At 39.8% G+C, this 12,527-nt stretch overlaps 1 protein-coding gene across 1 annotated transcript in view; it reads right to left on the bottom strand.

Moving 5' to 3' along the window:
• Positions 1-306: 306 nt before the first annotated feature.
• The window catches only part of LOC136866140 (trans-Golgi network integral membrane protein 2), an 85,637-nt gene continuing 73,416 nt past the window's right edge, over positions 307-12,527 (bottom strand). Inside the window, exon 5 of the mRNA XM_067142841.2 lies at positions 307-638. Within this exon, the coding sequence (XP_066998942.2) occupies positions 492-638 (147 nt within the window). The 3' untranslated portion in view covers positions 307-491. The remainder of the gene's footprint in view (positions 639-12,527) is intronic.

The raw sequence follows: 12,527 nt of genomic DNA, 5'->3' as shown, positions 1-12,527 counted from the left end.
ATGATTCTTCTTTCGAACAATCCTGCCTCATCGTGGAGACTATATCCTGCAGGTGCCCTTGGTAAATAATTGCCAGAAGTTAAACTTTAGATATGCTGTTTCAGGTAAAACTTTCATTACTGCCAGACAGGCAATAAAGGTTTTTTTTTTTTTAATGATCTTGCTGCTGTAATAAGAAAACAAAGATGGAACCTTATTCCACTCTGAAAATTTAAAGTCTGGAGGAGTACTGGAAGATCTTATTTTTCAACTAAAGCTCTTTATAATTACTGATAAAAGAGGTAGTGTTCATAAATCAATACAAAATCTCTGGTATATCTTTATTTTCAAAACACACTCCAGTCATATCTCCCTGGCAACACTTGGCAAATCTCAGACAACACATCCAACTCTTGAGTAACTCCAAATTGCAACAAACTTATCACTATACACCTTACTAAAAAGAAATATACACAAATGATGAAATACTGTATAATTTATGAAAGTAATGGTTAATAAATAACATGTGTGACTGAAGCACTACTACACTGGGATGTCACAGCTTCTTCAAGATTACTGTCCAATTTACGGTACCCTGCAGTGTTCGGGCGCCGACGACTACCTCTACGGGAGCGGCCTTCCAAAGCCAGAGCCAGTATCTGTAATATATCACAACTATATAGAATGCGAATTTTACATAACATATAATAACACAACAATTATTCAAAGAGATCCATAAAAAGGTTAATACAGTTGTAGGATTACTGAAGAGGGCTCTGCCATCTAAATAGGCCTATACATTTTCCTTGACGTCTCAACTCTACTATAGCTAATGCTTCATTGTTTTGCAATCTCACAGACATGAAATAAAAGTTACATTGAAGTCTTAAAATTAAAAGGTTGTGAGGTACGGTATTTAATAATAAACCTGCAGAACGCCGGGTAGGCTTTAGATTTAATAACAGTAGATGTCAAAATATGCAGAGAGAGGAATAAATTTTATTTACAAGTGATTTACAAGATCATAACAACCGAAATACCAGGTGTCCACAATTAAACTGATGGTGTTTAGTGCAGCACAGCACAGGGGCTACAATGATCGTAGAAGTCTGAAATTTCGTAGAGATACTAACTAAGCAATGTGTTCACGAATTAAGCCTCAAACAATATTAGCTCCAAGTCTTGCCACCAGGAAAAAATATGGCACACTAAGCAGTCAGAACGTGCAATATTCCATAAGTCTGACGTCACGTGACCACACAGTTATTTTCGTGCAAGATTGGGTAACGCTTTAGGTATACAGTGACATCCGCACATTACAGGGATCTCCTTATGCAACTCGTAATTCCAGCTTTGCAAGAACGCAACTGTAACCACAGTTATTTTCATGCAAGAATGGGGCAACGCTACATGTCGCTTACAAGGTGAATGATTTGCTGTGAGAAAACTTCAGTAACGACCACATCATCTTCAGGCATTTTCAAGACGCATGGCCTTCAAGATCCCCACCAAGTGACTTCTGGTTGTGGGGATATTTGAAGAATCATTTTATCAGGGACATATCCAGTCTCTAGTTGATCTAAAGGCTAGCATACAAGGACATGTTGCTCTGATTTCACCCAATATGCTGCAAGCAACTGTCGACCATGCCGTGTTATGGATGTAGCATTTTGTTGAGTTGGGAGGCCATATTGAACAAAGTATGTAACCGTAAATCCTAATAAACATGCCAGAGCCAGCGTTATCATATGTTTGATCTTTTCTGTGACCCTACCACTGCTTACAGCTCCGGTTTTTTGCCTTGTGGCAATACTTGGAATTAATAATTTTTGTGACATAATTCACGAGCACATTGCTTAGCTAGCATATCTACAAAATTTTAGACTCCTACAATCATTACAGCTCTTAAACTTGGGGGAAATGATCTGGAATCTGTGGAGATTTTAAAGTACTTGGGAAATGAGCTAATGTAGAATGCAAGACTGGATGCCAAGATTTGTAAAAGGCTTCAAGCTGGAGGGTGTTTCTATCACAGTGTACGAAACTTATGGGATTAAAAAAATTCAATGAAAGCAAAAGAAACTATGTACAGTATAAGATGCATTATATGCCCACAACAACACATGGAGCAGAAACGTGGTTGACGATAAAGAGAGATGAGAGCCAAATACAGGCAGCTGGAATGAAATTCTTGAGGAGTATAGCGTAGAAAACTACGAAAAACAAAGCGAGGATATACAGAAAAAAATGACAGTGGAAAAGGTAAGTGATAAAATAAATAAAAGTAGGCTGGTTTGGACACGTTAAAAGGATGAGTGATGAAAGAATACAACAGATGACAGAAATGCAAATGAAGGAAGAAGGGAGGCCAAGGCAACCAAGACTGAGATGGATGGACTTAGTCCAGGACAGGACTGGAACACAGTGTTACATGGGGAATGGTGGGTTGATAAAAGAAAATGAAGAGGAACCATATCTGGCAGTAATTGGAAAATGGGAATTGATAGTGACTGACTGAATATACATTATTATGACAAGGATTTAAACGATCATTAAACATTTGGAGGAATGGTACGAGAGGACGACATGAAATGTTAGATTATGTTTAATCTTTATCATGCTTAATTATGTGTTCTATTAAAGTGTTCCAACATTTAAGTACTTGGGTGGTATAGTATCAAAAGACAACCTTACGAAGTATGAGGTGGACAGTCGAATTAGCAAGGCAACTCAATTTTACCACCAAGTAAGACAACTGCTGTGGAATAAACAAGTATCATTAAAAGCAAAGATGACATTATGTAAATAATATTATATACACAACCTCACGTATAGCTTGGAAACTTCCACGTTAACGAGACAAAACAACTCAAAACTCCAAGCTGCAGAAATGAAGTTCCTACGCACCATGATACAGAAGACCAGGAAGGACAAATTCAGAAATGAAAAAGTCTGAGAGGAGGTGGGAATAGGAGACTCCCTACTACAGAGTATCAGAAAGCAAGACTGAAGTGGTTTGGCCACCAATCAATCAATCAATCAATCAATCAATCAATCAATCAATCAATCAATCAATCAATCAATCAATCAATCACTACTGATCTGCATTCAGGGCAGTCACCCAGGTGGCAGATTCCCTATCTGTTGTTTTCCTAGCCTTTTCTTAAATGATTGCAAAGGAATTGGAAATTTATTGAACATCTCCCTTGGTAAGTTATTCCAATCCCTAACTCCCCTTTCTATAAACGAATATTTGCCCCAATTTGTCCTCTTGAATTCTAACTTTATCTAAGAAGGATGAGTGCAAGCAGGACTGCAAGAAGAGAATATGAAAGAGAAGTAAAAGGAAAAAGATGAGTGGGCAGACCCAGAGGCAAATGGACAGATCTGGTGAAGAAAGATGCCAAGGAGAGAGGACAAGATTGGGAGAAGATTATGAGAGAATAGTAGTTCATGGACAAAGATGGAGTGGGCTCGTACACCACACCCAGGCAACTAGAGATGGTCATGATGATGATGATTATTATTATTACAGCCAGCTGCCTGACGGAGTATCAGAAAACTCTGTGCGCTCATCTGGATGGAATTTACATCCCTAAAGACAATATAATCTACACCTCTTTACTACAATTTCCATAGAAATGAGAGATTCTGGATTAACAACTTTCAATTAAAAATGGATTATTCCGTAAGGAATGGGGAAACCACAGATAGTAACTTTTTTACATAATTTATTTATATAGATAATAATGGTTAGAAGAGATTACAAATGCTGGGACAATTTACATCAGAATATTAGTTATGTATAGTATGGGGTCATACGAAAGTGAAAATTTCCGAGTCAGCCGTTAGATGTGGAATTGAGTAAGTAATACGGAAGTATATCCCTCAAGGTCATCGTCAGGAAACAAATCATTTGTTGCACAGAGAGAGAGAGAGAGAGAGAGAGAGAGAGAGAGAGAGAGACACACACATTTCCATTTGCAGAAATGAAGAGAGTACATATGGCACTTCACGAGGCACAAACACATAATTCAATTAAATGAAAAAGACGTACAGCACTTGTACTTCGTCTGCTGTGATGAGTAGGTCCGGTTCACGTCTGGATAAGCCCAAATTCACGGTGAACTGCACGGTTCATACATCGATTGCTCGTCCGTTTCAAGAAGTAAAGTTATGGTTAATAAATCGCCCACAAGTCCTGGCTGATTATCAAATCTGTTGGTTGATATACTGACTGCTAGTCCGATAAGCATGCAACGTAAAGAGCCATTCCCTCGAATTTCCTGTATGAGGTGATGACGTGGTTGCAGCAGGAAGATTTCTTTGAATACTGAGAAAATTTATAATTATTTCTTCCAACTATAAAGTGATTCGCTGATTGGCCCAAAATAATATTCACTTCCCTTTTTCCTCCTTTTTTCAGAATCTATATTACAGTCCAGAAATGTTCCCCTATTTCCAAAATCCTCCCACTATTCCTTCTTGGACTCTACAATTATTTGCTTTGCTCAGTTTCTTCCCTACCTACATCAATTCTTGTTGGGAGTCATTTCTGAAGCACCCTCCTTTTACAAACCTCATCATTCCATCACAATGTTCACCTTTTTCCACTTTTACCCCCAGGTGTTCCTAGGTATTTCCTTGCCATTTTTACAACAGCATTCAACAGCGACCCTGTATGCACCCATTCTCTTTCTATGTCCCGAACCTGCTTACCGTAAACCGGTCAACTAGCCAGCCCATTAAATGCTCATTAAACAAACAAACCTCATGGACCACACGCATTTCAAACAATTCCCCACTAGTAGCACTACTTATTTATGAACAATGTTTCACACTAAGTAATGAACTAGGTTTTCGTGGCTCATAGTATTAATGTAAATAAATAAATGATTACTGGATTAAAGTCACTGTTTGTTTAAAGAAGCCGAGCTTTCAGCCAAATTGCACTGGCCTTCATTGAAGCAGTTAAATTCTGCTTCCGACAGTGAGCAAAGAAATTCAAAGAAACGTGGAAGTCATGGCCGTACTGGGATGTGGGTTAGGATATTCTTGTCCGTAGTAAATTCTCTGAATTTATGCAGCGCCTTAGCCACTTAAGACGTTTTATTAGGTTATTCAACTCAATTCAATTCCATACTTTCATTTCATCACAAATTAACTCATATATTTACTCCCTAATATAAAATAATAATAATAATAATAATAATAATAATAATAATAATAATAATAATAATAATAATAATACAACTACAAATACACTTCCACGAATGGCTTCGATGGCACCGGAAAATGAGATAACAGAAAATTACCAATAAATGCTCATTAAACAACCCCTATATAATTTCCAAAACAATATAAATATAATTATACTCATAACATTAATAATAAAGATAGAAGTTAAATTAAAAGTGGCTGTTAACATCAACAGAGCAGTAATGAAAAGTTGCTGACAGGTTGGTCAGCTGGCCTCACTCCAATGAAGAGGCATTCCACCACCTTGCACTCTTTGTTGGACTAGCAAGGAGAGAGGACGTACTACTGGGGCACTTCATTAAGTTCTAACTTTCAAGTTTTAAAGGGTATAAACAGATTTAAACATAAATGTTTCTACATTTCTAAAAAATGTTCATCAATTTTTTTGAAAAGAGTGACTGATAGAATCTTTCAAGAACAAAACATGTCATTCCCTGTTTAATAGTGTTTTTTATAGGAATGTTATAGTATTACAGGTGTTACAATTAGTGTCTGACAGAATGAAAAGCTTTAAAGTTACATTTACATGTTAAATACACTGAGAATATTTTCCTCTTAATTCCTTCAACCATCAAATCTACCTAAATCAATCATTCACTCCTAACATATACAGATGCTTCCTCTTTGGTGACTCAGTCAATTTTACTTCTTATTTTTGTTTCCTTTCAGTGAGTTCCACTGAAGACATTAGCAACCTCATTAAATTCTACTTTACTTGACGACTTGTTTCCAAGAAGTTACTGGAAGCCTGACAGATGGAAATGGCACTCCATAGGTCCAAGACTTGCTAAAGATATTCTGAGTGTGCTTGGTAAATTTCTCTGAAGTAGGGTGCTAGCCTTACACACAGCCCCAGTGAAAATTTCTCCCCTAATGGTTTAGAGAGCATCAGTGTAGTATTAGCCATCAAGGGTTATGAACTTCATGTTGTTGGTCCGTACTGAACTGAGATAACATATAAATTATACAAAGGAGAGTTTTCCACCATGTAATGTAAATAACATTGTAAATACAACTTAGTATTAGCCACCTAAGCACAAGGAGGGCCACGACTCCAAATATATTGGAGATGCCCAGTCTTATTCTATAGCAACTGGTATCTTGACCCTCAGGACCTCTTACTACACCACTCAGGCATTGCTCAAGGTTCATGAAATAGGATGTCAACCACAAGAACCCAAAGCACGAACCATCTGATATATAATTGAAATTTTTATCCGTGGTAACACTTACAAATGCAGTAAAAGCTTTTGTGATCCTAACTCTATGTATTAACTAACAATGCTTCACTACTAAATTTGGCAAGAGTCAGTTGCTAATCTCATTACCTGATCTGCTGATGTTGATCTCTCTCTGGGTAGGTGGAAATTATAACCTAATACCTTCTTAACATTAAATATCAATCAGAAGTCATTGCTTTTAACTGACTTGCAATTTTATAAATAAGGACCAAAATCATGCAGGGATTATTTCTCTCACACTGAAGATAATTTTTTTAGAATGCACACTATTACATTACACAGAGTTCTCATTTTACGAGGAAACTTCCATATCATTCAAATGCCAGCTGACATCTGCTCCCCTGACCACAGCATGGGAACAGTTAGTTAGTGGGAAGACAGGTAACCACTGATCTCTACACATGGATGGCTGGTAGCTTGGGTAGCAGTAAGCCGAATAGAAGATGACTGGCATAGTAAGATGGCAGCGAGCGCACGGTGCAATAGACCATGAGGATCGCGCTTGCTTTGTTTATGCTTAGTTCAGTGACGCCAGGTCTCCTGACTGTAGTTCCACGGGTGTTCTGTGCTGTTTTATCGCAATACCCCACACATTTACAAAGGAATTAAGATTAAATAGATCAATGAAAAATCACTAGTTTAGATATTTCACTTGCTGAATTGAAACCACATGTTACTTCTGCATGTTAGTAAAATATATACAAATAAGGGAGCTATGGTTGTACTACTACGATTAATTCAAATACGAATTCCTAAATGTAAATAATACAAATACACAAGATATTTAAACTATCAAAGTACACGTGTGTGGCAGATATAAATTGAGTACCATTTGGAACAAGTACAACATTCTCTCTGTCAGTTCCAATTACAATATTTCCTAACATAATGTAATTGTATTGATTACGTAGGAAACAAGTGACTGTCAGGATGCCGAAGTGTACTTCTACGGTAAATACGCCGCAAAATACTTGAATATCCAGCGAAAAACACGCAGTAATCTATCATTATGCCGTTACAGGAGAAGTGGGTGTGATTCTGGGCTTTTAAATGTCCTGCGGGCTCTTATTAAATGGCTTCTACAAACTTTAAACAAGCCGGAATTATTAGAATAAAAACATTTTCTGAAAGAGAAAGAATAGGGCTATTTTTGTATGAATAAAAAGAAAACCGAGTTTTTGGCTCAAAATATGAAAAAAAATCAGTCATACCTCCCCTTAAGAATGCATAATTTCGTGGCATACATGTATAAAATTTACAGCAATGTTCCCAGAAACTGTTTTTCACTCGTATCGTATTACCGATCGCTAACTGCATGTATTCAGCACCTAAGTTAATATTTGTTGGCCGTTATTATACACTCGTTTTTACTGCTATCCTGGAGATTTACTGACCTCGGAATATCGTGTCGGTGTTCCCAATGTCCTTATGCTTTGAGTGCACATGTCCCTATAATTTTAATTATTCCAATGCGCCATTAATTGCGATTTAAATTTGATATTATCATTGCTTCCCCATAAGGAGAGCTCTAGGATGGGTACACCAACATGGAGGACCACGCACTCAACTTGGCGTACATTTTCCTGCAGCGGAGAGCTGCCATCAGCGATCCATGTACAGAGATCAGTGCAGGTAACAAAATGAGGAAACTAGATAACAACGGAACTCCAGCTCACAATTTCAGCATATGAAGCCTGCGGCAGGGAGCATGTTGCATTGCTACCAGCAAATCAAGACGTTCGGCAACTACAGAATAAAATAAGCTCACAAATTAAAATATTATTATAAATAAAGATGCATCCTCTTTGCTGACTCAGTTAATTGTATTCTTTCTTTATTTCCCCTTTCAGTGAGTTCCAATGAAAATATTAGATGGTGGAAAAAGGATAATGTATGGATTGATAAAAAAATAAGGGAAAAGAAAAAGTCTACACAAAACAAGTGAAGGAAGAAAGTGGAAATATAACAACAAACCCAGAGCAGATAATGAATACGTGGAAAGACTAGTAAAGTTTATTACTCACCATTTATTTCAGATACAACTGAATGGAGTGGGAAATTGTTAACAAAATCCTGGATGAAAATGTGGATAGGGTAGACTACGGTAGTGATAGAATAATCAGAGTATGACTGAGGATGGAAGAAGGAGTGAAAGATTCCGTCCAAGTTTATGGACCCCAAACCAGAAACAGTGAGGAAAATTTAGACGGATTCTTGGAGATACTCGAGGAAGTAATCACTGATGTGCAAGTGATAGTCATGGGAGACCTCAATGTGCAGGTTGGAAATGACAGAACTGGTAAAGAAGTGATTGGTTTATTTGGATATGGAAAAAGAAACAGTGAGGGAGATAAATTAATTGAATTTTGTGAAAGAAATGGAATGATTGTGGGAAACACTTGGTTTAGAAAGAAGAATAGTAGAAAAATCACTAGATATCGCTGGGGTGAAAGAAGGACAAAATCAGTCATTGATTATTTTTTGGTTGAGAAAAATTATAAACTGTTAATGGATGTAACAGCACTACTAGGTGAGGCCTTTCATGGAGACCACAGAGTAGTTGTATCAAAATTGAAAATAGGGCAAATTGTGAGAGCAAATAAATAATACAGAAGAAAATAAAAGTATTGAAATTAAAAGATAAAAGAACTCGGGAGAAATTTCAGGAGGAATTAAAACAGCACATCCCTATATCAGAAATAGAAAGTGTAAAAGAAGAATAGACCAAACTTAAAAACACTTTTGTAAGCTGTGTAGAGAAGATTTGTGGCAGAACTTTGGCAAGGGTGAAGGAACAGAAAACACCTTGGTGGAATCAAAAGGTGAAGGAGATTGTTAAACTAAAGAAGAAAGCATGGCAAGGATGGAATAGATAAGTATCAGGAAAATAAAAGTGCAAAAAAGTGGTAAATGAGGAAAAGAAAAATACTGGGAGATGGTGGTGGTGGTGATTTTTGTTTTAAGAGGAAGTACAACGAGGTAATCATCCTCTCTGAACAAATAAGTGGAAGAGAATTTTAAAATATAAAAACAAAATTATTTATTCAATACCGGTAAAGTAATTCGGAAACGCAGTACAAAATAAAACAAAAAAACAAATTACAGAATTAGGCCGAAAGGATTACTAACGTATCAAAAGGGAACGTACGTTCCCTGAGTAACAGTACACTTGTAATTTATATACCCTTGATAAGTCCACTGTCGCACATAAAGCGGATGACGAGATCAGCAGTAGTCGCATCATTGGCTAGTATGCGTTCGAGTGTTTCCTGCAGGCCGAGGCTCCGTCTTAGGCCAGAGAGATCGGCGCACTCTGTGAGGATGTGGGCCACGGTGAAGTCGGCACCACAAGAACACACTGGGGGTCTTCCCTCTTTAGGAGATAAGAGTGTGTGGATCGTAAATGACCTATCCTCAGCCTGCATAGTACTATGGCCTCTCTCCATGAAGGTCTGAAAGAGGACCGCCACACGGTAGTTGTCTTCTTAATTGCTCTCAGCTTGTTGGGAGTTCGGATATCTAGCCACTCCGATTCCCAGGACGCCAAGATGGTTCGACGTAGCTGAGAACAAATATCCTTAGCAGGTACAATGACTGGTCTTGGAGGTAAAAGTACAGCATCCTTTGCAGCTTCATCCGCAAGTTCGTTTCCTGCAATCCCAACGTGGCTTGGAAGCCACGCGAAAGCGATTCTGGTGCCAGCATCCCATAACCTGGCTAGAAGGTCATGTATCTGTCGCACCAGTGGGTGTTGCGAGAAACAGGTTTCAATAGACTGCAGAGAGCTTAACGAATCGGTACACAACAGAAAGTGGCTTCTTTCGTCACGCAGTGCAAACTGCAGAGCCTCTAAGATGGCGTAAAGCTCTGCAGTATACGCGCTACATACTTTCGGGAGCGAGATCTTCGTGCTCATATCATCAATGACGAAAGAGCAACCAACATTATCTCCGATTTTTGAACCATCCGTGAAGATAAGTCTCGCAGCCGGATATTGGTGAACAAAGTCCTGGAAATACCTCCGATAAACGGAGGAATCAGTGTTCACCTTGGGTCCACATAGCAGATCTAGACGTATATCCGGTCGCGGAACCAACCACGGAGGTACCTCGCTAAGAGTTCTTTCAAGACAACCACCGATATCAATATTCAAATCATGACACAAGCTATCAATCCGAAACCCAACCGGCCGTGTGGCATTTGGCCGGTCTTGGTACCGCTGGTGGTATTGAGTACGATAAATGCATTGATAGCTTGGATGTAGCGGCATTTCACGAATTTTGGCAGCGTACGTGAGGAGTAACTGCTGCCTCCTTATCCGTAAAGGTGGAACTCCCGCTTCAGCAAGTAGGCTGGGAATGGGACTGGTACGGAAAGCACCCGTTGCCAGCCTTACTCCACTATGGTGAATACTGTCTAAAAGGCTCAGCGTAGATTTTGATGCTGAGCCATAAGCCGCACTTCCATAGTCAATCCGGGAGAGGACCGTAGCCGTGTAAAATCGCAGCAGTACCGCACGGTCAGCCCCCCACGAAGTGCCACTGAGAAACTTAAGCATGTTAAGTCCCTTCATGCAGGCAACCTTCAACTGACGGATGTGGGGCTGCCATTTAAGTCTCTTATCAAAATGGAGACCCAGGAATCTGCAGGTGCCAACCACTGGTAAGACACTGTTTCGCAAGCGGAGGTCTGGTTCGGGATGCACAGGCCGACGTCGACAGAAGTGTACAACAGAGGTTTTCGCTGCTGAAAATCGAAAACCATGTTGCAGGGCCCATCTGTTGACTCAGTTAATAGCTTGCTGTAGCTGCCTCTCAGCAAACACCACCCTTCCAGAGCTGTAATGTAGAGCTAAGTCATCTACATACAGCGAAGGAACGACTGCGGGTCCAGCAGCGGCAACTATGCCGTTGATGCCGATTGCGAACAGCGTGACACTCAGTACCGATCCCTGAGGTACTCCATTTTACTGAACGTGATATTGAGAAAATGCATTCCCTACTCGGACTCGAAAGAGACGGAGGGACATGAAGTTCTCAATAAATGTTGGCAAATTTTCCCGAAATCCCCACTGGTGTAGTATGGAGAGAATCCCATATCGCCAGGTAGTGTTGTAAGCGTTCTCCAGGTCAAAAAACACGGCGACCAGGTGTTCCTTCTGGAGAAAGGCCTCCTGAATGGCGCTCTCCAGTCTGACCAAATGATCAGTGGCAGACCGATGAGAGCGAAAACCACACTGGTAGTTAGACAAGAGACCCTCCTTTTCCACGGCCCACACAAGACGCCGGTTAACCATCCTTTCAAATAGCTTACAGAGGCCATTTGTAGGGCATATTGGCCTATAACTACCCAGAAGTTTTGGATCTTTACCTGGCTTGGGAATAGGTATCACAATTCCCTCACGCCATTGAGATGGAAACACTCCCTCACTCCATATTCTATTGAACAGGGTGAGGATATCCTTGAGACATCTGCCACTCAAATGCTTAAGCATTTGATTATGGATTTTGTCCGGACCAGGAGCCGTATCTCTGCATAGCGCGAGTGCACTCTGCAACTCCCACTCCGTGAAGGGCACGTTGTAGGGATGCGAAGCACTAGAGGCAAAAGAGAGATGGTGTGCCTCTGATTCGCGTTTAATTGGGAGAAATGCAGGGTCGTATCTCCTAGAGCTGGACGTATCTGCGAAATGTGACGCGATGTGGTCGGCAATAACTGAAGGAATCGTAACTATATCTCCATTAATGGAGATTCCGGGTACTGAGGGCACATTCTGTACTCCGACAATACGGCGGAGTTTTGTCCACACTTGTGATGACGGAGTGTGTCGTGATGGACGACACATACTTTTCCCACGTACATTTCTTACTTTCTCGAATCAAAAAACGGGCCTTCGCACGCAGACGCTTAAATGTGATATGATTGGCCATCGTAGGATTTCGACGATAATGCTTAAAAGCCCGTCGGCGATCATGTATGGCTGCTGCAATTTCATCCGTCCACCATGGGACCTGTTTCCGGCGATGAATACCGGATGAGGAAGGAATT

This window comes from Anabrus simplex, chromosome 3, assembly GCF_040414725.1.
Source record: "Anabrus simplex isolate iqAnaSimp1 chromosome 3, ASM4041472v1, whole genome shotgun sequence".
Lineage (NCBI taxonomy): Eukaryota > Metazoa > Arthropoda > Insecta > Orthoptera > Tettigoniidae > Anabrus > Anabrus simplex.
Note: the sequence above shows the minus strand (reverse complement) of the source record. Positions and strands in the feature narration are given on the sequence as shown.